The 26,780-nt window shown below is 37.3% G+C and overlaps 1 protein-coding gene and 1 long non-coding RNA gene across 2 annotated transcripts; both read left to right on the top strand.

Moving 5' to 3' along the window:
- Positions 1 to 2,850: 2,850 nt before the first annotated feature.
- Positions 2,851 to 8,396, top strand: LOC127180466 (uncharacterized). Its single transcript, XR_007829645.1, has 4 exons — positions 2,851 to 3,207; positions 3,777 to 4,084; positions 6,066 to 6,136; positions 7,062 to 8,396. It is a non-coding gene; the product is annotated as an uncharacterized LOC127180466 (long non-coding RNA).
- Positions 8,397 to 10,226: 1,830 nt separating this feature from the next.
- tshz3a (teashirt zinc finger homeobox 3a) lies at positions 10,227 to 25,780 on the top strand. The gene is made up of 2 exons (XM_051135555.1): positions 10,227 to 10,903; positions 21,206 to 25,780. Exons 1-2 carry the CDS (start codon positions 10,864 to 10,866, stop codon positions 24,175 to 24,177), a joined length of 3,012 nt encoding a protein of 1,003 aa, XP_050991512.1. The 5' UTR covers positions 10,227 to 10,863; the 3' UTR covers positions 24,178 to 25,780.
- The last annotated feature ends 1,000 nt before the right edge of the window (positions 25,781 to 26,780 follow it).

Genomic DNA, 26,780 nt, shown 5'->3' with positions numbered 1-26,780 from the left:
CGAGAGCTTTCTGACCGTTCATAGACAGCAACGCAACTACCACGTTTAAGGCTCAGAAAGGTAGTAAGGACATCGTTTAAAAAGTCCATGTGACAACCTTAATTTTATGAAGCGACAAAAATACTTTTTGTGCGCAAAGGAAACAAAAATAACAACTTTTGATATGTTATTTGACTTACACATCACAAAAGTATGGCAAAAAAATCATTAGAGTTTCATCGAAAACAACAGCTGAAGGTTAGCTAACTGCTAAGTAACTGTGCGCCAAAAGATTTGAGTTGTGAGATGAACCTCAAAGATATTTGCGAATATGAATGTGTGAATGTGTGAATGTGTTTATATCTCTCTCTCTATAGAGAGCCGATGACTTATGTTGTCATCTTTTATGTAGGCTACATTGGCTGTAGGCTAGCATTTATACAGTAACAGTGCTTACTCTATCAATGTGCTTGTAGCCTACATAGACCAGTGGTCGTGCTTGCAAACAGTGACGACGTTTGACGGTTTTTGTGGGCGGAGCCTATCTGGTGGCAGAAAATGACAGCAGTCTAAGAAAGCCATGGAATTAAAGAATAAAAAAGGTCAATTTGTGTTTATATTTCACAATTATGTTTCATCCATACTCTGTCTGTTTAAAGGGGTCATCGGATGCAAAATTCACTTTTACATGTTGTTTGAACATAAATGTGTGTTGGCAGGGTGTGTACACATCCACCCTATAATGATAATTATTATTTTTTTTAAATCCCTATAAATAATAACCCCTTTCTCAGATTCTTGGTTGTGTGACATCACACAGACCAAGGCCGCTCCCACGATTGTTGATTGTCATGGCTATCTTACCTTAGACCCGCCCTGAGTGAGCTGTAAACTGTCCACCATTGTTTCAACACAGGAGCAGGAGTAGACAAGAATGTCTCCTTAGCGATTAAGGTGTTTTGTTGTTGAATGTAGTAATAAACAAAGCAGTCATCATTTACTCCCGACATCTGAGCCGCTGAAAATGCAGAGGATTACTTTTGTTTATGAAGGGAATGCGCCGCCTGATCTACCAAAATGCATCTTATGTTTGCGCAAATCATTTGTGATCTAGCTTCACCTACAGAAGAAGTGAGTATAAGGTTTTTTAATGAACTTTGCAAATATGCTAGTAAGCAAGTTCCACAGCTAACCACTCATCATCCCACGGAAGAAAGGGGTGGGGTGAGCAGAGCTCATTAGCATTTAAAGAGCCATGCACCGAAAGGGTTTGCTTTAAACAGAGCTGTTTTTGGCAAGGTAAAATGGGTGTTTTTTTACTACCATTGAGAAATAATAACAGCCAAAGTACATTATAGACTTTTCATTAAGATCCTAAAGAACCATATCAACATGTGGAAAATGGGCATCCGATGACCTCTTTAAACATCTGCGTTTAGCTTCAAATAGCGTCCTTGACGACAGTATTCTCTAAAAATGATTTGCATTCTGATTCTGACATCCAAATGTACAACAATACGTTTTTTCTCTTAATCTATTGATTTTACCCATTTCCCTCCACTTGTTACCAGTGTTTTTCTGCCACCACAATGCATGCAACTGCAGTTGACGTAACTGTGACATCTACTCCAAATTGGTTTTTTTTAGGACTTTAGAGCAGACATATTTGTCATTTATATACAATAATTTACTAAAACATGCATTTTAGATCTTATAATATTAGTGCATGTCCATATGTTTGTATTTACAACTGATTATTAGGGTTTTAAAACATATATGGTCTTTTGTTGTCATTTTGTATGCAGTATAAGTAATACACCACTTGACATTGTCATCAGTGTATTATTTCTATAAATCTTTGGTTGTTATTACAGTTTCAGAGCAGGATCTGTTGTCGCATTTTTATGCTACAGTGGACATAGGCTACAATCTCATTCCACGGTTTCGCAGTTTGGCCATTGATTATTTTTCTAATTATTTAGTCAATATTTTGATCTTACAGGCCATTAGGTATGGCTTTTTTCTTCACTGCAGTTGGGGATATTTTTGGAGACACATAACACAGGCTATTTAAAAATAAGTGCTCTACTGATGAGAAATAATTCTTTTGTTCTTTTAAAAACAGAGCCATTGACATAAGCTTGCTGACGGATGCTGATGCTTTCAATACCTCAGAGACCAATGATGAATTACTGCAGACACACAGCGCTGAGCATGCAAATATGTCCAGCTACTCTGATATTGCAGCAGGGGAGGACAATGTGCTTACATCTTTAAAAAAAAGACATCCTGTTTGACTATCTCACTCTGCATTAATTTTGCTCATGATGATTAATAATTTGTCTCATTAATGTTTAATTCACCATGTGCATTTGTGTGTGTGTGTGTGTGTGTGTGTATTAACAGTAGTTGTTATAATTCTAGTTTGTAGGCCTATAGCAGTTTCCTGTATGATCTTATTTTCCTGTTTCTCATTATCCTTCTTAACTCATTTGCTTTTGTGTCTCTCGTCAATGAATATAGTCTAGAATATAGTTTAAAAAGCACTTCATTTGAGAGACAGATTATCTAATGAAGAGCACTTCCTCTATGTTTTTTCATTGCTGTTGCTCTAGGGCCATATGCAAAGCAAAACAGATCCCCATTTGTCTCTAAAATGATTAATTCCTTTTCCAAAGCATTTAGCAACTATTTTTTTGCAACAAAAATATTATTCCATACTTCTAACTTCCAACTAGAGTTAAAAAGTGGAATGAAGATTTATCTAGTATTATGTGTATGCGTGTGCGTCTGTTTATATGAAAATTTTTTTGACATTAGTCATAAAATCAAAGCAAAAAAATGCTGTTTTGCAATAGTAGTCAAATAAAGCATCTGTATTTGGAATTAGGTTTGTACAGAGGATTTGTTTGAGTAAGTCAGATGAGAGAAAGAGAGATCAGAGTTTAGCTTACGCAATACCTCGAGGGATGAAAATGTTCTTTAGCCTTGTGGTCCGTGTTTGTGTGTGTCTATGTGGCTTCCAGATGGCAGGGAAGAAAACAGGCTGTAGCTGCGGTGGATGGAATCCCTGATGATCTGGAGAGCTCTTTGCCGGCAGCGATGGTTGTTCAGGTCTTCGATGGCCGGTAGCCGAGTTCAGTGACGCGCTGGGCAGTTTTGACTACCCGCTGAAGGGCTTTCCGGTCTGAGGATGTGCAGCTGTCATAGCAGACTGTGATGCAGCAGGTCAGAAAGCTCTCAGGAAGTTCTCAAGAGCTGGGCGGGTACATTGAGTTTGAGATGGGTGTGCAATATGTGGTAAATCGTAACTTAAAATGTAGCTTGAATCTTTCCGGTGCTTTATTATTATGTTATATTGTATTGACAAACCCAAGTATCTAATGTATGCATGTCCTTGGATATGCTTTTTAGGGTTTACTAAACTGGGTGTGAGAAAATGTGATGTATTTGTTTGTTATTAAAGAATTGATACACATTTTGTCCTCCTCCCAATAGCAACAAATCAAGTTAAATTACTCCATCAGCCAGGACAGTTAATTGCAAAAATGCATTTATGTCACCTATGATGGATTTTTGGTGAGAATATCCTCCAAATCTTAATAAGTACATCTTTCACCTCAGTCAAAACACTCAACCTTGAGCCATCACTCAATCTTCAGACTGGTTTGAAAGACACGCCGTACCTTTCAGTATGCAAATTTCTAAAGCACAATGCCATACCTCTTTGATAGTTAGAGGAAGAATGAGACACATATACACTTTCTCTCATTTTCTCTCCCTCCCTGAACTATCAGAGAAAACGCAGGACAGGCCTACCTGAAGATGGAGTCGATGTGTCTCGGACGTCATGTCTCCTGTCAGACGTGTAAGCTGAGAGACAGGAATGGCATGGCCGGTGAAGCCCCAGTGAGCAGGAGGGGTCATCCTTCAGCTCAAAGACAGGCTGAGAGACAGCCACATGGCACACATCTCCAAATGACAGCCTGTCACTGGCAGGAGATCCACCATACGGCCCTGTCACCTCTCACCTGACTGAACTCGGCCCACTGTATTCTGGCGCTGAGGGGAAGCTGCGTCACTGTCAAACTAATGGTGGTTAAAGGTGAAAAATTTCCATTTTTGCCATAAGCCCCATCTGTACATTTATATTTTAAGATCAAGACTTAATTATCTATTCAGAGCGGCCTATGACCGTGCCTCTGCTGTCATCCTGGAGAGGAAGTTGGATTAGTGGAAATGTGAATGTGGTGTGGTCATATTAATGAAACATTCCTCAGTGATCACTGCATAAATGAAATGTCTTTTAATAGTGGAGACTGGGGCAAGTTGTCACAGTTATTTTGAATATTTTACACTGAATATTTAATGAATATTTCTTAGGCTAAGTTTAAAGGCCATATAGTTATAGTTTTAAAAATCGTAAAAATTTATAGCACAGTCAGCGTTACAAAACACTGACAATCTGTCAGCGTCCATTGTTTAAAGCGACAGACAAAACTGCAGCGCCATTTAGGTTATAATAAACAGAACATTATCGTGCCTTAGTCATTGATGTGAACGTACACTACTAGTCAAAAGTTTTTTATGTTTTTCAAAGAAGTTTCTTCTGCTCACCAAGCCTGCATTTATTTGATTTTTATTCTTAAAACAGTAAAATTATGAAATATTTTTACCATTTAAAATAACTGTTTTCTATTTGAATTTATTTTAAAATGTAATTTATTCCTGTGATTTCAAAGCTGAATTTTTAGCATCATTACTCCAGTCACATAATCCTTCAGGAATCATTTTAATATTCTGATTTGCTGTTTAAAAAAACATTTATTATTATTATTATGTTGAAAACAGCTGAGTAATTTTTTTTCAGGTTTCACTAATGAACAGAAAGTACAGAAGAACAGCATTTATTTGAAATAGAATTATAAATGTCTTTACCATCACTTTTGCTCAATTTAAAACATCCTTGCTAAATAGAAGTATTCATTTCTATAATTTCTTTCCAAAAAATAAATAAATAAACAAATAAAAAAATTATGACTCCAAGCTTTTGAATGATACAGTGTATAATGTTACAAAAGGTTTTTATTATCACATAAATGCTGATCTTTCTATTCATCAAAGAATCCTGAAAAAATGTACTCAGCTGTTTTAAATATTGATAATACTGATATAAAACGTTTCTCGACACAAATCAGCATATTAGAATGATTTCTGAAGGATCATGATGTGACTGGAGTAATGATTCTGAACATTTAGCTTTGATCACAGGAATAAATTACATTTTAAAATATTTTCAAATAGAAAACAATAAAAATATATCAGACTTGTACTGTTTTTGCTGTACTTTGGATCAAATAAATGCAGGTTTGGTGAGCAGAAGAGAATTTTATTTTTAAAAAAAATCTTACCGTTCAAAAACGTTTGACTGGTGGTGTACCCTAAATTATTGGATTTGAAAAGCTTCAAAAGAGCATTTTCATTGTTATTGCCTAAAAAAGACTCTTCCACCATCAGGTCGAACATTTGTCGTTGAGAAACCGTGCAGTTCAGAGAATGTACGTAAACTCAGTGACGCACGAGTTGGCGATGGCGGGAATTGCGTGATACTGTACGTAAACACTGAAGCGAGCAGACTATATTGTATAACATCACATAAAGAGGTAAAAGTTCCCCGACTAGCTACAAACGATATTTATTGACATTTGTTTATCCACTAACACGGTTTACTATAGCTAAATACAGGCCGATAACGCTTTGTAACCGTACCGTTCCAATCCATATTCAAGTGCTGTTGCAACTATAAGTGCTATTTTACCGTTTACAGAATCGTTCGCCCAGATGGTGGAAAAGCACTTAGTGGTGCCTGTTGTCATACTATGGGGTAAGTTGTCACAATGAGAACTGAATAATTATAAACACTAAAACGGTTGTAAAAGACCAAAACATCATATACCGTACAAACAATTGAAGAACCTGCGTCAACATATGTGCAATATGACCTGCTGGGTAAAATCCACAGTCATGATAGAGTTTATCTGTTTTTAATGTAGGATAGTGTGATTTTATTCTATTTCTTTACCCAGATTTGGTCAGTTATCCGGATGTGTGACCATACTGGCCATACTCAGATGTAAACAACAGCATGGATTGCACGGTTAGTGTACTACTGAATACATTGTTCTGCTAATTTATGTTGTCTAAACCATGGAAAAAACATGTGGAAGCCGCTACATCATAGAAAAAGGACTTAGTAAGCAGGAAAGGGTGCAATATTTTGACAAACTAAAGTTAATAGGTGATAAAGAGATACATATGAACAGCATTAAGATATTAGCCTAATATTTCACCTGTCAGAAGTAAGAACAAACAAGAATGTTGTCAAGATTCTTGCCCTGGAAATCCCAGTTCAGTTTGTCCAACCACAGACGCCTTTACCTCAGACAGTTTTTTGCACTCTTCTCTTTGATTTGTTATAACTTTTGGCAGTCTAGAGTACTCCAAATGTTTTTCCCAGTCCAACCGATTAGCACAGCCCAAAACATGACAATAATTGACCATTTTTAGCAGCAGTAATCAGTAAAATATGCAAGTTTTGTTCAGTTCAGTAGCATTGTTTACATTCAGTGCTGTCAATATAGCCAACTGATGACGTGTCATGAAAACACTCTGTAGATTTATAATGAATGAACTTTGTGTATAATGTTAAATATGAAATCAACATTTGTATCTCCATACCAAAGTATCTTTGTGACAACTATCCCCATTCTCCCCTAACACCACACATTTATTTTCCTAATGAAATGCAGGTGGTTGTATTGGAGGCAATACTTATTTCATTTTACAGCCTGCTGCAGTTACACTGAATTATTGCAGGGTTAAGAATAAGCATCCTGATTGTGTCATTGATTAAGGAGTGATCAACACATCCTAGAGGATAAGGCTTGTAATCTCTCTGCCTGATCAATACGGTGTCAGAATGAATTGCTAAAAGCAGTATTTGCAGATACTTCTTCCAGTTTGTTTTAATCAACATCATCGCTTTCTCTCTGTTTTTTTTTTAACATTTATTATACACCCAGGTGCTGCCATCCCCAGCGCATTCACCTCACCATAGCTCTCTTCAAAACAGATTTGCGGGTCTATCCGAGACAAATAACTGGAGTTGGAGAAGGTGAGCCATGCTGTTTTGACACACTGTTAGAACATGATGTTACAGAGTCAGACACCTGACTTGGGAAAAAGGTCATCTGTTCATCATAGATCAAAGTGGAGGACAGCACCTCTCAAAACAGTGGCGGAAAGCGGGCAGGAGGAGATAAAATGAAATCTTCACAACAGGACTGATGGACATGTGGCTCAAATACACCCTCCTGTGAGCTGTAGGGAGGGTGGGTGTCCTGCTGGCAGATGTCCCTTCTAGTTTCAGATGCCGCTTGACAAGATTGCTCTGAGGTGAGGAAGACCAAAGCGTTCTGAGTAATGAGACAGTTGCTTTCTTAATGTTTGCTCTGACATCGTTGCACAAGCACAAAAACGAGAAGACATGTTTGACTAGTTCTGGCCTTTTTTGTAAGTAACAGTAACAGTGGGCAAATAACATTTGCTGCATTTTAAAATGTACAACAATCATTACATTTCATGGAAACTAACCGATTTCGATTGACTATACAGTATTTTCTTCTGCTCCTTTGCAACGGTGTTGTGTTTAGCACAACATATCCGTTTGCTCCTGACCTCAATCAACAAACCCTCTCCATCCCATTCGGTGAGGACCAATACAAGGATGTCACTGGCAGACCTTGCCTTGCATTTGATTTATGTTGCTCTAAAAGTAAAAATCAAAGATCCTCTCTAATGCAGCTCTGTGGCAGTGGGATGATATATGATGCAGCCGAGCAGTTAAATGAGAGCACTATGTCTCTGCCTGCGTTTTAATGGCACGGTCAGAACTCTGACCCCACATCTGAATGACTTTACAGTACTTAAAAAGACATCCTCAGACAGTGCTGATTTGTAAAAGAAAGTCCTCGGGGCAAGCTTGTTTTGGCCATGCAGTTTTGATTACCCAGGAGACTGTTCGCAGGAAATACAACAGAGACATGCACAACAAACTTTTTATATTAGGTTTTCAGTGGAATTTCACATTGAGTGGCTTAGCAAAACATTGAGAAAGAAATGAACATTTTAATTACTGTAGCAAATTCTATTTCATTGCTCATTGTTTGTTTTTGCAAAGTCTGTTACTGTTTAACACATTAAAATATTCAAAAGGCAGTTATGACTCAGATTTGTCTTTTCGTTTTTTTTCCCTTTCAAAAGCTGAAAGAAATGTGTGATGAAAAACATTATTACGTATGGAATAAAACAGATAATTATGTATTATTTATGCAAAGCATGAATATAGTAGTATTTAGTAGTAGTGGTAGTATTTAACCTTTTACACAAAATGTCAATCACAATTTTCTTATTAAACACTACCATTCAAGATTTATTTAATGTTTGTTTTTTTTTTTTTTTTAAGAAATCTCTTCTGCTCACCAAGCCTGCATTTATTTGATCCAAAAAACAGCAAAAGTTGTACAATTTTGAAATATTTTTACTATTTAAAATAACAATTTCTATTTAAATATATTTTAAAATGTAATTTATTCCTGTGTTTTCAAAGCTGAATTTTAGCATCATTACTCCAGTCACATGATCCTTCAGAAATCATTCTAATATTCTGATTTGCTCAGAAAACATTTATTATTAAAATTATGCTGAAAACAGCTGAGTAGAATTTTTACAGGTTTCTTTGATGAATAGAAAGTTCAGAAGAACAGCATTTATCTGAAACAGAAAACTTTTGTAACATTGTAAATGTCTTCATCATATTTTGATCAATTTAAAGCATCCTTGCTAAATAAAAGTATTAATTTCTATAATTTCTTTACCCCCCCCCAAAAAAAAACAACAACTTCAAGCTTTTGAAAGGTATAGTGTATAATGTTACAAAAGCGTTTTATTTCAAATAAATGTTGATCTTCCTATTAAAAAAATGTACTCAACTGTTTTAAATAATGACACTAATAATAATAAAAATGTTTCTTGAACAACAATTCAGCCTATTAGAATGATTTCAGAGGGATCATGTGACACTGGAGATTTGCTGATGCTGAAAATTTAGCTTTGATCACAGGAATAAATTGCGTTTTAAATTATATTTTAAAATTATATTATATTATTATTAAATTATACATTTTACTGTTTCTGCTGTACTTCAAAAACAAGTACATCAAATAAAAGTGGATCAAATAAATTAAAAAACTTAGTGACTGGTAGTGTAAGTTAGTTAACGTACATTTAAATAGACATCTGATAAGACAGTATACAAATCAAAATTTTCGTGATTTGTAAATATCTAAATGTAAAATGCAGTAGTGTGTGCTATTGTTATTACTGAATAAAGATTTTTTTTTCATGACCTTTAAGGGACTGACAACAGGAGAAAAATAGTTCATGTAATAAATAGTGCAAAGTGTAATCAGGAAAAGGCCAATTAACCACTGAACCGAATTTTGAGTTATGAAATCCAACTGAAAAATGTGTAAGGCATCTCTACCATTCAGCTCTTTATGTGTTTTCTTCTATTTTATCCACTTTATTTTTCCTGTAAGATTGTAAATTTTATGGGTCAGGCTTCCGGTCTCATTCATGTCCAACTATTTTTAGCTGTGCAAAACAGCTGGTTTTGTCTTACCATGTTATTTTAATGTATTATTTGTATTCTGAACACACAGGTTTGTAGTGCAAACGTTTTACCGTTTACTGCACATTGTTATTCTTCATTTTTTCCCTATAGCGGCTAACAAACCAGAAGTCTCACCCATAGGCTTTCTTCAGCATTAAAGAAAAAGGTGAATTTTTTAGTAAATCTGCTTAACCAAATATTTCAGATATCCAATCATGGTAAAAGTTCACTTTTAAATCAGTATTAATATCAGTGATTTCCACTAATATATTTTTTTCAAGCAAGTGGTTTCAAACAGTGACCAACAGTTTTATTCATATTGCAATGATGATTTAAAAAAAAGTAATAATGAAAAATGAACTTCAACCATTAATGTTCATATCAGCCTTTTGATATATGCTTAATAAACACTAAAGCTTGTTTGTTATTGTCCCAAAAACTCTATTGTTTATTCTGGGTGTGTCCATTAAAGGGTTAAGTTACATCCTTCCTTCCTGACAGTGTAAGCGGTCTTGTTAATGCGCTCTTAAGTGACATATTGGCAGTGTCTCAAAACCTTACGAGCTGGCTACCTAGACTGCATTTTGGGTATTAAATGTGCGTGGGAGTGAGCGATAGGAGCACAAGACGCGTTTCGTCTGCTATTGTGTAATTTTTCTCAATCCACACGTCTTTGGTCGCTGCGTCGCGTCTCTGTTTCATCGTCTTGCGCCATCAGCGCGGTCGAGTCAAACGGCGTGTAACTTCTATTAACTTCTAATTTCGATTTAAATCCCCTGGCGTTCTGTGCCATTCCATTGCGTTATATCTAGCTGTTTTGAACACCGCCAGACGTCTGAACGCCCCCTTACTTTCTGCGTTCTGAGAGAATCAGTTGCCGCGGACTTTTGAGTGACGTGACAAACTCGTAGCGAGCGGCTAGGCGTTACTGTCCTGCCGTGCAGTTTTCCTCATCACTCCAGCAGACGGGCTTTAAACAAAGACTACCGCTGAACACCGAGCACCTGGCTTTCTCCTATGCCTAATGCGAAGTGGCGTAGCTTTTCTGAATGCGCTGCGCTGTTGTTAAATGGTGACACGTCTGATTGGGAGCATATATTGTTGAATATCGTTTCAGGTTGCGTATTCAGACGCACAATCTGCGCGCAAGTATGCCGAGGAGAAAACAGCAGGCGCCGAAACGAGCGGCAGGTAAGTTTATCTGAACTGGTTTTAGTCAGATGCTCTTGTGCATCTGTCTTCTTGAGTGTTTTCGTTTTAAACCGTAATGCTTTATGTTGCCTTGCATTTACAAACTATCATGAGGAAGAATATTTGTGTATAATCGCGTTTACGTGGATTTGGATTTTTATTTTCGCGTTGAACTCGTTTTTCCTATTCTAATTTCAGTAATACTTTTTGTCATGTTACTAGATACTTTTTCAGTCCGATTCAGTTCCTACAAAGATACTTGAATAATGACGGTGCTTTAAATATTTAATAAAAAGTCATTTTGATTGAATTTATGTGGCTTCAAGACAATCCAGAATTGATTAAGCGGTGTCTAGATACTGTAATTAAAAAAAGAAAGAAAGAAAAAAAAGGAAAACAACAAAAAAAGTAAAGAATATTTAGAAGGCAGAAATCAATCATGTTTTTCAGACAATCATGTTTTAGTGTATTTTCTTTCTATATTTATTTTTATTATTAATTTATTTAATTATTTTTAGGGGGTGAAGAAGTTTTGTTTTAAAATATTAATATTTGAAAAACTTTGCTTAACAGACAGCCAGGAAGCCATTTTGTTGTCATGTGACAAGAAAACCATAAACTAGAAAGAACCCATTTAGACAGTCATCTATATATCAAGGTCATTAAGTTGTTTTGGATATTCTTATGAAAAAGCTTGTTGTTGTTGCAATACAACTTGACATTTGTAACTGAAAATGCATTATAAAACAGAAAATATAATTAAATATTATTAAAATAATGAAAAAAGTATATTTACTTTTTAAAATAATGATTATGTACATGGTGCAGACAAAGTGTTTTAGTAAAATTAGTATTTTTTTTTTTTCAAAGCTGTGAAACCACCAGCTAGCATATTTCCTAGCATATGTCCTTTTTATCTGCTCAGACCTTATATCTTTATGCATCTTTGACATATACGTGGGATGCACGTAGATTTCAGACTCTTTTAACTTCTCCAAAGAGGTGGTAAGCACTGAAACCGCCTTAATGTCATCTAAAACATTATCTGTCTGCTTAATAGAATAGATCCTATCCTGTTATTTAAAAGAGGAGGAGTTCTGGAGCATTTTTATATTTATAGCAGAGCTCTTTGAAACAGAGATACAAAGCCATTATTATATAGCCTTCACTGTTTGTGTGTGTGTGTTTGAGGCAGAGATGATGTGGAGTTTAATGGAGGGGTATGGCTTGCTCTGTTAGACTGGCCTGTCAGAACAGCTTTGTCTCATGTTGGATTTAATTGTTATCCTTGTGACAGCCTCATCCATCAAAGGCTTTAATGGTCAATCAGAGCAAGGCCATGTGAGTGCTCTCCTTCTTTTTCCCATAAGCTTGCCTGGGCTTTTATTTCATCAGTATGCTCCTCCAAACTTCACTCATGGCCGCTGTGCAGAGTGGTGACCGTGTGGTTTACAAGTGCGAGTTTATGGTTTACAGGTATGAACACATACTGAGCCACTGGAAGCAGGACTGCTACTTTTAACTTATTGATTCTCATGCTTTGTTTTCTCTGTAGGCGATGTAGCGCTCAATAGCAATCTTGTAGGTGAAGTCGTAATGAGGGATGTGCAGTCTAGGTCTGTAAAAAATAGCTTTGCTTAATTTGAGCACATCTAATTAGCTGTAAACTTGATGGATTCCTGACAGGTGTAATGATTGGAGTTGACAAGCTATGCGTCTGTCACCAAGTCATATTAGGTTTGTGCTCCCTTGATGTAATCAAGTTGATATTAGCCACTCCTGCTGGCCTTTCCTATTGCCATAACCCAATTTAGCACCTTTACGTGACAAATGAGCTTTTCGGTGCCAGTCTGGAATCTAGACGATTCTGAACTGCTATGAGAAGATAAACATGTGGAAACACCTACAGTCCTTCTGAAAATGAATGTTTTCATCTGTCTTTGAGCCACATTTGGAAAGACAGATTAGACATCAAATCTATTTTGAGAGTTGTACTTTCTTTCAACTCTCTTAGTTAGATCTCTCTCCGTCTGTGTGTGGGTTGATAATGTGAGTTAATCGGACACGCCTCCGCAAATCCCACGGGCCACCCTGGCCAAAAAGCTTCTCCGTTCTCAGGCTCTTTTTGGGCGCGACTCCAGGCCCTGCCTTCTCCCGCTTTCTAAGGGTAAAATCAGTCGCTGTCAGATCTAAGGTGCGAGGCAGGTCATCCGGACAGGCGGCCATCAGTCATGCGTAGATGTGACGCAGGAGCTGGGCTTGATGGTGGCGGTGATGAAAGGCCAGGAAACCATAGAGGCCCACCATTCCCTAATCCCAACCAGTGTCAACATACCTCTCCAGCCAGGCATGCCTGTAATCACTGCCAACAGCTTCAAAACTGCTAGAACCCCATTGATTTACACGGTGGCCGAGACAAAAGATTAAAGTAATCATACACATTCCTGCGTACACATTTCACACATGCACACAGATGTGTTCAGAACTGGCATTGATACTTTAGTTGTGATGGACAAATTTATTTTTGCTTTGTGAATATTCAGTTTAATCCTTATAATTGCTTAAACATTTCAGTTTAAAAGGATGCAGATGTCGTTTACTAGTCAATGGTTTGAGTGTCTATGATAACGAAAAAGGAAAAATCTAGTTTTAAACATGTAATCATTATTTCAAATTTTAAAAAAAAATCGATTTAATCACATTTTTTCTGAAATAAATCACGATTAATCGTGATTAAACCCACCGAACAATTGATTTAAAAAGAACTAATTAAATGCACATTTTTTCTGAAAATAATCACGATTAATCGTGATAAATGCCACCAAACAATCAATTAAAAAAGCTATTAAACACATTTTTTTCTGGAATTAATTGTGATTAATCCCACTAAAAATAGATTAAAAACAATGAATTAATCGTGATTGATCTCACCAAACAATCAATTTAAAAAATAATGAATTAAATGCACATTTTTCTGAAATTAATCACTATTAATCGTGATTAATCCCACCTAACAATCAATTAATTTTTTTTTTTTAACTAATTAATCACACATTTTTTCTGAAATTAATCATGATTAATCGTGATTAATTTCACCAAACAATAAATAAAAAAATAACTAATAAATGCACTTTTTTTTCTGGAATTAATCGTGACTAATCCCACTAACAGTCAATTCAAAATAACTAATTAATCACATTTTTTTGAAATTAATCATGATTAATCGTATTAATCCCACCTAACAATCAATAATTTTTTTTTTAACTAATTAATCACACATTTTTTCTGAAATTAATCATGATTAATTGTGATTAATGCCACCAAACAATCAATTAAAAAAGAACTTTGAAGTTGGAGTACGCGTCTAAGAAAGTCTCCCACTTGATGTGGTCGTAAACACGTTCTACAACTAAATAAACGCAATTCTTGAGACAGAAGCAGCAGTGCGCCCCCGCGTTAAATATTTTTAACGTCATTAAACTGGAAAAATTAATCGCCTGAGAGTATATGGTATTTTAAAACTGTAAAGATTTGACAGATAGGTTTTTTAAATATTATAATTTTTCTGAGAAATAATAGTAAAATACATCACAGTTGTTTTTTAATGAGATGTTTTCTTAATTGTGATATCAGGACAGTCGTATCGCTCATTTTTTCACTATATGCCCCCCTCATTCACACTGACCTACTGTCCAAAGTCTCATTTGAACTAGCACTCTATTGTGGTTGTAAACTTATATGAATGTTACTTTGCTGTGTTGACAATGAAGACATCAATCTTCTGTTAAGAAGACAAGAATCCATCTCTTTTCTCATGGGAGGTGGCTTTTAGCTTGCGGTCCATTTTAGAAAAATGAGTCAGTCTGGTCCTCAGGGGTCCAGAAACCAAACCCTGGTGGAGAAGATCAGCACAATGCCAAACCGTCAATTACCCTTTCAACAGAGCCGTTAATCACGCTGCCACCCTTTACTTCTGGCATCCTGACACATGTCATCTATCACGCAGGCTTTCCGAGACGCCGAGGGAGGGAAGAAAGAGAAGAAATATTGTTGAGAATTAGACAGAAAAGGCTGGGGAGAAAGTTGGGAAGTCAGAGATACAGGTCAAATGTATAAAACGGAGGCGGTGCTGTACAGGGTTTGCCGCTAGACTAAGAGAAAGTGACACAGGCGAGAAGATTTAATAAATTGTCGCACTGCTGAGTTAAGCTGTTAAGTCATTAAGTCATTGAAAGCCCTGTTTGGGTAGAGACCTCAGCCGATGACAGATTGAGATATATTACGTGTTGAGCAAGTGAAACAACAAATGAGTTCTAATTTAGCTTAATGCGTGATAATTTCTACCTCAGCGAAAGGTGGGAAAATTCTCTCTGGTTTTAAATCGGTCAGTCAGTCCGTCAATCAATGCATGTTTGTGCGTGCGTCCGCCTTCGTGTGTAGGTATTCACGTACGTGGACGACATTTGTACGTGTTCACGTCTGCGCATTCCCGTCCGAGCTTAAAATGACATGCATCACTCAAGCTCAGCTGGCCTGTAAATGAACTCTAGCGTTCTCTCCCACAGCTCTAGCCCTGCTCCATGATGGATGCTCCTTTAAAGAAAGAGATTAATGAGAGGTAGGCGGCTTAGAGGACCATTTATCACAGTGAATATTATTTGGACGGCTGTGTAAGCCTGTAACCTGAGAGTTAGAGAGGCATAGACAGAGCACAGGGTCTTAGATGTCCTCTCTATGATGGATAGCTTTGCTTTCTCTCTGTGTTTGTTATGAGACACCAGCTGTCCACCGGGTGGTCATTGCCGGATAAGATTGGGAGTTCGGTATTGCATTCCCGACGAAGTCTTCCAGTATTCTCAGTGAACTCAATTCGTAGTTATCGGAAGCTTATTAAAGGAGGGTAACTCGGGGACAAAGCCCTGCTTGAAAGGTTGGGGGTGGGCGGGTGACAGTCTGGGGGTTTTTTTTGATGTTGGTTTTTGCCCCCAACCTCCCCCACCTTGTCCCTGCAGAGTAGAATTATGAGTGCCATCCATCTCGCTGAGTTCTTTGATGCCGGGCCATCATCTCAGCAGCTGCTGGCTTAGATACACATAGAATTGTTGCCAATCACTCTTGGCAGCTGAGGCACATCAGACACACTGTTGTCAAGGGGGAAAAGGAATCAAAGGCACACAGAGTGATAATTAGAGAGATATCTCCCTGAAAGGACGTCTGTGGTCGGTGGAATTCCAGTCAGCAGAGACTGTTTGCCTTCCCGCGTTTACTGTAAATGGTCAGTTTTAGGTTTCTCCAGCAGAGAAAGAAAAACACTACAGAAAGGGCAAGACCCAGGACGGCGTTGTGCACCCCCAGTTTTTGATTGACTAAAAAATTCACACATTCCCTCTGCTTCATTTGCAGCAAAGAACACGCTATTTTTGGCATGGGGGCATCTCGACATGTTGCCTGAACGCTGCTTTATTTTGATCAGAGTGTCATGTGTTGCACATTAGCATGGCCTCAAGCAAGAACAATTCTCGCAGTTAGCCTCAATCTGTATCGCACTAAGAGGTTGTGAGTGAGTCATGTGAGCTCTGAGGATGAAAAGCTACAGTATTTACGGACAGAAAGCTTTGTTTGAGTTGAGCAATTATATCATTGGGTATTATTGCAGAGTTACCTAAGACATGCGTATGGCATCAAATGCAATGACATCAAGATGAGCAACTTAGATGATCATCTAGAGGATCACATTAGATGAGATTAACAAAACATGCCTACTTTTAAGTGTAATCATGTGCAGTCTTAGAGTAAGCAATTACGCACGCACATTAAGAAAAGCTCTTGATGTTCCGGTCAGATATCATTGGCGCTGTTTTTTGTCTGTAAAGTGGAGGGGATTAATGACTGATCATATGGAGACAAATGTAATACTTACATAAATCAAACAAGGTGAGTGCCACAAGTCTCCTGGATTTTTGTTCTCATTGCACACGTCACATTTTATTAGCTTAATAAATCACCCAGGCTGTCAATCAAGCCTTTTGAGAATAATTGGTTATGGTAGGCGCCTCCTGAGATGGATTATAAATCCATGGTTCGTGAAAAGTGCTTGAGGTACTTGAATTTGACTTTTTGAAATTTAAGGCCTGGAAAACCCTTGAAAATAGCAATATTCCTGAAGAGGAACTCGAAAAGTACTTGTATTAATAAAGACAATGTATCAAAGAAATAAGTGTTTAATTTTGTTAATAAGCACGTCTTTTCACGCAAAATTCACTTAATTCAAAAAACATAAGTTTTTGCTTATTTCAGTTAATGTCAGAAAACAATCAAGCTAAGCAAGTAGTAGTACTGACAGTGTCGCGTAAACTTGGCTGAAGATGCGAAAAGAGGAGGAACAGACAAACCGAATTAATGGAGTCATTTACACTGGAACCACTCCGATTGATTCAATTGATTCAGACTTTGATCATTCAGTTCAGGCGATTCACTAGTAAAAAACAGATAAAAGTAAAAAAGCCATTCGTTTTTTAATTTTGACCGCTTGTGATGATTTTAAAAAGCTTGTAGTGATGAGTGAAACTTTGAATCAGTTAAACCATTAGGTTGCAAAATGATTCACTGTTTTGAATTGCTCCAGTCTGATTGCGTATCGCGAATCGTTTGTTTCAGATCAGGACTTCAATTAACAAATTACGAATAATTTGATTTAGATTGCAACTTTGTGTATCGGAAATAATTTTATTCAGGTCAGGACTTCAAAACGCATATGGGTTCGCAAATCTTTTACTTTAGTTCAGAACTTCAGAGCATGGATTGCGAATCATTTGATTCAGATCGGGACTTCTGTGCGTTTTCACAAATCATTTGTTTCAGATCAGGACTTCAAATTGCAAATCATTTGATTTAGATTGGAACTTAACACAAATTATTTTATTCAGGTCGGGATTCAGAGTGTGAAGCGTGAATCATTTGATTTAGATTGGAACTTTGGAGCATGGATTGTAAATTATTTGATTTAGAATGGGACTATGCTGCGGGTTCACAAATCATTCGTTTCAGATCAGGACTTCAAATTTGCGCATTGCAAATCATTTGATTTAGATTGGAACTTCGCGTGTCACAAATTATTTTATTCAGGTCGGGACTTCAGAGCGTGGATCGCAAATCATTTGATTTAGATCGGAACTTCAGGCGTGGATTGTGAATCATTTTTATTCAGAACAGGACTTCGGTGCGGCTTCGTGAATCATTTGTTGCAGATCAGGATTTTGGAGCTATTTCGCACATTTACATTTTTTTTTTTAAACACTAGAATACATCAAACCATTAGTGCAGTACAAAATTAAAAATACACAAATAAACACAAATACTAATCCCTTATGAAAATTAACAGTGGTTTTACTATAGTAAAAGTGTAGTATACTTTGTAATTCTTACTTGCATGTGCTTCACTTTATTTTCGCCATTTTTATTAGTATATTTTCATTTATCTATTTCTCTTTTTTCAGAATTTAAAATGAAAGAAATTGTTTGATAAGTGAGATCTCTGATTGACGTCCTTGAAAATCAAAAAAGTCATGCTTAAAAAGTCCTGGAATTTAATTTTACAGTATTTTGTATGAATGTTAAACATTTAAGGTTAAAGATTGTGTTCAAAATTGGTGGGCTTTGGTCTTGATACACATTTATGTGTATATGGTTTCTTCTTAGGTTATGTTCTGAAGAGTATCTCCTGAAGTGCACCCTCTAAGCAAATCTGATTCTGATTCTTATTCTGGTTCACCTCAGGGTTATGATATCTGTTTTATATTTTACTTGGTTTAAGAAAAAGTTACACTCTGTGGTCTTTGGCATTTGTGCAAGAAAAAAGCAATTTGCCATTGTGGACCTTCAGTGTGTCAGCGTAATTGTCTCAGGGATATGAGAGGGCAGGAAAATGATCATGTCATTGTAGTTACACCTGGTTCACCCTCTTTTCGAGCGGCTTTGGAGTTCATGCCAAATCAGGCCGTTCAAATGACATCTTTTGATCAAGGCTGTCGGGCACGATCAGAGGAGATTGGCAAGTAATGGATACCTAGTGACAATCCAAATCTACAGAGGGGATAAGACTGGCCTGCACCTGCCAGTTATCCTTTAGAGCCCCCATCCTGCGGGCCGCTTGGCTGACAGCCAGTGAGAGGCTAAATGAGAGAAGCGCAGGCTTGTGAGATTGTGTATTATCATTTGAAATGAGAGCTATTTGTGCTTTAACACTCTTGTCAAGACTGTGGTGGATCTTGTAAGAAAGGAAGAGGGGCCGATAGCGTGCCACAATGCACTTGAATCACACCATGTTAGCTTGTAATTCAAGGCCTGCTGTATTTCCAAACATCTAACATGTCAAGCGTTTTTCGTTTGACATGAGCAACATAATCACAAATGCGCACACAAACAAGAGCGAATAGAGTGGAACAGAGATAGGGGGGTTGGTATGGCTTTCAAGGGGGCATTTGTTCCACTTACGGAGTCAGAGTGACAGTGTCAAACTAGCAGGGGACAGGCTGTCAGGAGACGGGATCGTCAGTCCCGGAGGACGGTGGTGGATGGGCTCTTTTGAGGGTGTGAGGGCAGCTGGCAGAGAGAAGGGCGACCGTGTCCCCTTGGATCTGTCATCGGGAGGTGCTCGAGCAGACACCTTTCTCGCAACACGTCACCTGTCCAAGGTGAACAGTCGTCAGGTGGGATTCAAAGTGACAGGTGGCTTATGTGCCGCCATCTTATGTCATTCCCCTTAACCTCTCAATCTATCTGTCCACCTTTTCCCTCTATCTATTTGTCTCTTCCTATGTGCACAGGTGTGTCGAAATGTGGACATGTGGAGAGGTGGGCCGAATGGCAGCAGGTGCAACCCCTTGCAAATGGCCTGATTATATGCTTAGAAACAAACAAATAAAAATCTTTGATTTTCACTTGACTACTAGACTATACCAAACTAGTTTAAAATCTCTAGGTTAATTCTTGGTCCTTCTGTTTGTTTATGGATGCTCCAGCGCTTACAGGGTATCTGCAGGTTTTTTAAACTCCAATTTAAGACTTTTAAGACCTTTTTCATCTGCACAAATAAAATAAATGCTATATGAGCAGGGTAGGGCAATGTCTATGATAACATATCAAACTAAAATGACTGTAAAAGCATGATTTACAGTTCAGATACAGGCTTTCACAAAAACAAAGCCCCTGACTAAAGATTTTTCTGGTTGACTAGTAGTTGTTCATTTTAAGCATTAATCGACTATTAGTCCCATGTTTCTTAATAAATAGGCAAATATACACAGAGTTTCAACGTTCACACTCAAGTTCACAGAGACTGAGACGGCAGAAAGCGCATCCCGTTCGCTTTAATTATTTTACAAAAGCGCAACGTTTCGTTGTTATTCTGAGTGCACACAGATAAACGTAGAGTCTTTAAAGATTTGAAAGATGAATTACTTTTGTCTGTATGACCAAAAATTTTATATTTTAAGAGTAAGTGACCGCACCGGTGCCTCCATCTGTCATGCAGTGAGCATGCTGCTATTCAGCTTCCACACTCTATATTTTATTTTATTTTATTGTTTAGATTTTTATAAAGCATTAACTTTCAGTCAATCCACCAGTTCATATTTACAACTTTGCGTGTTCGCTGCATAAAAAATATGAGTCTTGGATTTTTGCAAAAACAGCAGATGGCTTATTGAGAATGCAAATTTATTCTCTGCCAGCAGATGGCGCTTTTGGGGCAGCAGAAATATAGCGATTTTCCCAGTAACAGCACAACACTCAACTTTGAAACATGCAGTGCTCATATATATGCAGTTAAAATCATAGCCTTTTGAAGTTTAATCATCATATTAAGCTATATTGCAATTCTTGTTGTTTCGTCCCCAAATTTAAGACCTCCTGAAATCATAATTACGACTTTCTTGTACCATTTAAGACTTTTTATGGCCTTAAATTTGATACTAAATGTAAGACTTTTTAAGGACCCGCGGAGAGCTTGCCTTTCTTTCCCTTCGGAACTGAATGATATCAATTCCTAAAAATTTGTTTTGAATTGAAGCAGACAACAGGATACAGAATTGCAGTTCAAATTTGTTGGCCGGGGTGGAGGAATACTTCATTTCCCAAGATAAATTGCCTGTATTGCAGTTGAACTTTTTGTGGGATGTGGCCCATTAATTTTAATTTCCAGAAGAATATCATTAGGTTAAATGATTGTTTTGTATGTTTACTTCATCTAGTTCAACTTACATGGCATTTATTTAATATTTTCTTCTCTTTTCCCCCTACTAGCTTATGATTCAGAGAATGTTAAGGAGACCATACAGACCGAAGGCACTGGAAGTGATTGCTCAGTGACCAAGAAGAAACACCAGGGTGAAAGTGATGTGGGAGAAGACTTCAATAACCCAGTGGATGAACAAGATTCCCCTACTGCTGAGCTGTCAGGTCATGATGTTGACAGTGAATCTCACATAAGTGAGTCTAGTGACCCCACGTCAGATGTAGACAGCACCCCGATGAAAAATAAGGAGGAGGCCACAACAGACCGTTCTGAGGACTCAGTATGTATTACAGACAGCCTAGACCAGATGAAGGCTATTTACAAAAGCTTCCTTAATAATCCCTACTGGTCTTTTTTGAGCTTGAATTCCTCTCAACTGCATGCAGACGAACAGCTGGCTAGTAGCAGCGGTACCAGTAGCAGCAACAGCAGTCCTGGACGCAACAGCTATGACTGGCATCAGTCTGCTATTGCAAAGACACTCCAACAGGTTTCTCAGAAACAACCTAGTGCACTTGAACCAAGTATTTTCTCCACTGTGCAGCTCTATCGCCAAAGTACTAAACTCTATGGATCCATCTTTACCGGTGCTAGCAAGTTCCACTGCAAAAGCTGCAGTGCATCATACGACACACTGCTTGATCTCACGGTTCACATGAATGAAACGGACCACTACCGTGATGACAACCTTGAAAGCGCTAGCAAGGGTGCCAAGTCATGGTCCAAGCCACGTAAGCGCTCTCTTTTGGAGATGGAGGGAAAGGAAGATGCCCAGAAAGTCCTACGCTGCATGTACTGTGGACATTCTTTTGAATCCCTGCAAGACCTCAGCGTGCACATGATAAAGACTAAGCATTATCAGAAGGTTCCACTGAGAGAGCCAAGAACAGCAATTGCTGCTAAAGTTGTGTCTTCATTCAGGAAGAGGGTTCCAGTGGAGCTGGATGTTGCAAAATCTTTGCACACCACAGAACTGACAAGAAGTCCCAATGGAGGACAGGCCAGTGATTTTTTTCAGATGTATTCTGAGAAAACCAACAAAGATGACTTGACAGATCAGAAGACAAGCCGTGGTGCACAGTTCAAGTCTCAGAATCTCAAATGTATGGAGTGTGGAATTTCACACGACTCTTTGCAGCAGTTGAGCGCTCATATGATGTTGACCGGACACTTCGTTAAAGTCACCCAAACATTGCAGAAGACAGACAAGCCTTCCAAAAGTAAGTCTGAGAAGTCTCAGTCAGGTACACCTTGTTCATCCCCTCTCTTAGCCAGGGGACTCTTGGAGTCCCCGTCCCTCCCATCTGTTGCAACTGGAGACAAGAACAAGACACAAGAAATGACTTCTCAGAAAGACAAGGATCCTGCAAATAGAAATGAAGTTAAGCAGAACTTTGGCATATCCTCAAAGTCTGATTACCTAACTGAAGATGATCTAAAAGAGAGTCCTAAAATGGATTTTGATATTCTAAAATCACTGGAGAATACAGTTACATCGGCCATTAACAAAGCACAGAGGGGCGCCCCGAGCTGGGGCGGTTACCAGAGCATACATGCCGCTTATCAGTTACGAAACCAACAGAAACCTGCTGTAAACAACTCAGGCTGTATTTCTTCTTTAAAACATTCAGCCAGTCAGGAAGGACAGTCCATAGACAAAAGTCATTTGATCCTTCCAGGCACTCCACCAAGAGCTTCTTCAACCACAGCTACTGTCCAGGAGGTGGACAAACTGGAAAAGAGAGTAACAGAAAAGACTCCGGACTTAAATAGGCAAGGATCCCCACATCAGCAAATGCTGAATTCTAACGAGAAGCCACTTATAAGTAATGAGAGTGCGGTTATATCTATGAGCAATGTCTCTGAGGGTAACCCAAACGAAAGGGAAATTCAGAAGCACACACAAGATTTCAGAACTCACTCTACTTCCGCTTCAGACCTGTATGATGATGCTGGTCTACTCTCAGCCCAGCCTGAGCCAAAACAACCCTCTGTCAGTCCTCTAAGTGCCCTTCAGTCTGTTATGAATCTTCATCTGGGTAAAGCTGCCAAACCAGTAAGGCCGGTCCAGGATCCTATGAGTATGCTTCTCAGGATGAGCAACAGCATGGCTGAAAGGGCCGCTCTTGCCGGTCCATCTGGACACTCGGCGAAACTTAGCCAGTTGCATTCTGACTGCCATGAAATTTGCGGAGACCAACCGATAGACTTGTCCAAAGGCAAAAGCGAACAGTGTCTCAAAGCTGCCGCTCTCCCAGGCAAAGCTTTGAGTTCTTCTGTGTCTGATGCATCTGTAAGTGAGTCAACTAGTTCAAGAATCGTAACACCTGTGAGTCCTTTGCGTGAAAACGCCCTCTTGGACATATCAGACATGCTGCGCAATCTCTCAGACTCTCGAGTTTTGAAATCCCCAGTGCTTTTATGTAAACCAGAGCAGTCAGAAATCGAGGGTTCTCATACTTCAGATGAGGCAGAGGATGCATCTGTGGTGCATAAACGTAAAGGTAGGCAGTCGCACTGGAAACCCCAGCACTTGCTGATTTTGCAGGCTCAGTTTGCATCCTGCCTCAGGCAGACAGCTGATGGAAAGTATGTGATATCAGACTTGAGCTCGCAGGAAAGAATGGTCATATCACATATAACGGGTCTATCTATGACAACAATCAGCCACTGGCTGGCCAATGTGAAATATCAGCTTAGACGAACGGGCAGAACGAAGTTCATAAAGAACGTTGACTCAGGACACCCGATTTTCTACTGCAGTGAATGTGCAACACAGTTCCAAGCTCGTTCTACATACATCTGTCATCTTGAGTCACACCTTGGGTTTAAAATAAAGGACTTGGCTAAACTTACGTCTAAGGATCTGAATCGGAGGATTGCAAAGCATTCTAAAAGCCCGGCCATAAAACCTGTGCTTCCTGTTGTACTGCCAACTAGAGGATGTCAGGAGCAATTACCACCAGTGCCAGCACTGTAACATGCAAACAGCTTATAAAACAATACAGTTAACATTGTATGCCAGAATAGTTGAGAACAGACATAATGTATATATTGTTGCATTAACATACACAGTTGGCCTTGTAGGCTAAGCTTTGTGAACAGTAATTTAACTTTAAAACCTGTTTAAAGTTAAGGTGGCTACCACCAGATTTATCAAGTAGATACACAGTATAAGAATCTATTATACAGTATATAAAAATGTCTTAAAGTTGTAAACACTCTTGGATGCTCATGATGAACAGGTTTCTGGTGGAAGTTTTAGTTCTGATGAGAGAAGAATGTATAGATGTACATAGATAAACTATTATGTTATGCGTATTTTCCAAAAATATGGCTTGCTTTTTTTCTCTCATTTTTGCCTGTGCTAATGCTTCATATGTGCATAAGGACTCTGATTTATTTATAGATATATAATTGAAAAAAATGTATATAATACTTAAGTCTTTAACATTTTTGTTGATATAAATTGCCTTGACTTGCAGATTTTTTTTACAGATGTTTTCTTTAAATATTTGTATCACCTGTTCATTTTTATTCTAGCCAGATTTGTTAATCAGACTATTTAACCAGACATTTTTGACTGTTTTTATTTACATCCATTTTGTTGAATGTTAAAACATTGAACGAGGCATGCCATCTATATATGTAAATGTAAAAAAATCTGTAATCTTTTTATAGAAAAAAAAATGCAATTTGAAACAAAAACAAAGCCTTTTTGTCTGTTTTTTTTTAAATGCTTGAATTCATGTTTTTAAACAGCATAATTTAACCTAATATCAGTATTCTAATAAGACATTAACAGGCCATTGTTTTTATTAGTCATCCAAAAGAGTCCAAAATCACTTTTTTAGTGTATTTTTATGTCTAACCGGTGCTGTTTTAACTGAATAAACAATAAAAAAGGTAATTGTGACTTCCTATCTCATAATTCTAACTTTTTTCTCGCAATTGCGTTTACATCTTGCAATTTTTTCAGAATTGCCTGATATAAAGTCGCAATTCTGACTTTTTTTCCTCAGAATTGCATGATACAAACTTGCAATTTTGACTCTGTTTCTCAGAATTGAGATATAAACCTGCAGTTCTACCTTTTTCTCAGATTTGCATGATACAAAATTGCAATTCTGACTTTTTCCTCGCATTTCTCTTTTTTTTGAGAATTGCGTAAAACAAACTTGCAATTCAGACTTTTTTTCTTAGAATTATGAGATATAAACTTGAAATTCTGACTTTTTTTGCTTAGAATTGCGTGATACAAACTTGAAATTCTGACTTTTTTCTCAGAATTGTGATATAAACTTGAAATTCTGACTTTTTTTTTCTTAGAATTACGTGATACAAACTTCCAATTCTGACTTTTCTTTTCTCAGAATTGTGATATAAACTTGAAATTCTGCCTTTTTTTGCTTAGAATTGCGTGATACAAACTTCCAATTCTGACTTTTTTTCTCAGAATTGTGATATAAACTTAAAATCCTGACTTTTTTTGCTTTGAATTGCGTGATAAAAACTTGAAATTCTGACTTTTTTTCTCAAAATGGTGAGATACAAACTTTAAATTCTGACTTTTTTTCTCAGAATTGTGATATAAACTTGAAATTCTGCCTTTTTTTTCCTTAGAATTACATGAAACAAACTTGCAATTCTGACTTTTCTTTTCTCAGAATTGTGATATAAACTTGAAATCCTGACTTTTTTTTTCTTAGAATTGTGAGATATAAACTTGAAATCCTGACTTTTTTTTTCTTAGAATTGCGTGATACAAACTTGAAATTCTGACTTTTTTTCTTAGAATTGTGAGATATAAACTTGAAATTCTGACTTTTTTTGCTTAGAATTGCGTGATACAAACTTGAAATTCTGACTTTTTTCTCAGAATTGTGATATAAACTTGAAATTCTGACTTTTTTTTTCTTAGAATTACGTGATACAAACTTCCAATTCTGACTTTTCTTTTCTCAGAATTGTGATATAAACTTGAAATCCTGACTTTTTTTTTGCTTAGAATTGCGTGATACAAACTTGAAATTCTGACTTTTTTTCTTAGAATTGTGAGATATAAACTTGAAATTCTGACTTTTTTTCTCAGAATTGCTTGATACAAACTTTCCATTCTGATTTTTTTTTCTCGCAATTGCAAGTTTACGTCTCGTAATTCTGACTCTTTTTCTCAGAATTGAGATATAAACCTGCAGTTCTACCTTTTTTCTCAGAATTGCGTGATACAATATTGCAATTCTGACTTTTTCCTCGCATTTCTTTCTTTTTTCTTGGAATTGCATGATATAAACTTGAAATTCTGACTTTTTTTTCTTTGAATTGTGATACAAACTTGCAATTCTGACTTTTTATTTCAGAATTGTGAGTTTTCGTCAGAATTGCGAGATATAAACTCGGAATTATGAGAACATATCAGTCTTTTTTCCCTCTCAAAATTGGACTTTATAACTCGCAATTCCGAGTTTATATCTCAATTCTGAAAAAAGTTAGAATTGCTAGTTTCATTCTGCCTTCCTTTCTCAGAATTGCAAGTTTATATCTCACAATTCTGACAAAAAAAAGTCACAACCCCTTTTTTTT

This window comes from Labeo rohita, chromosome 18 (assembly GCF_022985175.1).
Source record: "Labeo rohita strain BAU-BD-2019 chromosome 18, IGBB_LRoh.1.0, whole genome shotgun sequence".
NCBI classification, from domain to species: Eukaryota; Metazoa; Chordata; class Actinopteri; order Cypriniformes; family Cyprinidae; genus Labeo; species Labeo rohita.
Note: the sequence above shows the minus strand (reverse complement) of the source record. Positions and strands in the feature narration are given on the sequence as shown.

Bases quoted from the DNA above. Each gene is read 5' to 3' on its own strand.
- tshz3a (XM_051135555.1), top strand. From the start codon at position 10,864: ATGCCGAGGAGAAAACAGCAGGCGCCGAAACGAGCGGCAG. The intron at 10,904-21,205 runs GTAAGTTTATCT...TCCCCCTACTAG, and splicing joins GGCGCCGAAACGAGCGGCAG to CTTATGATTCAGAGAATGTT.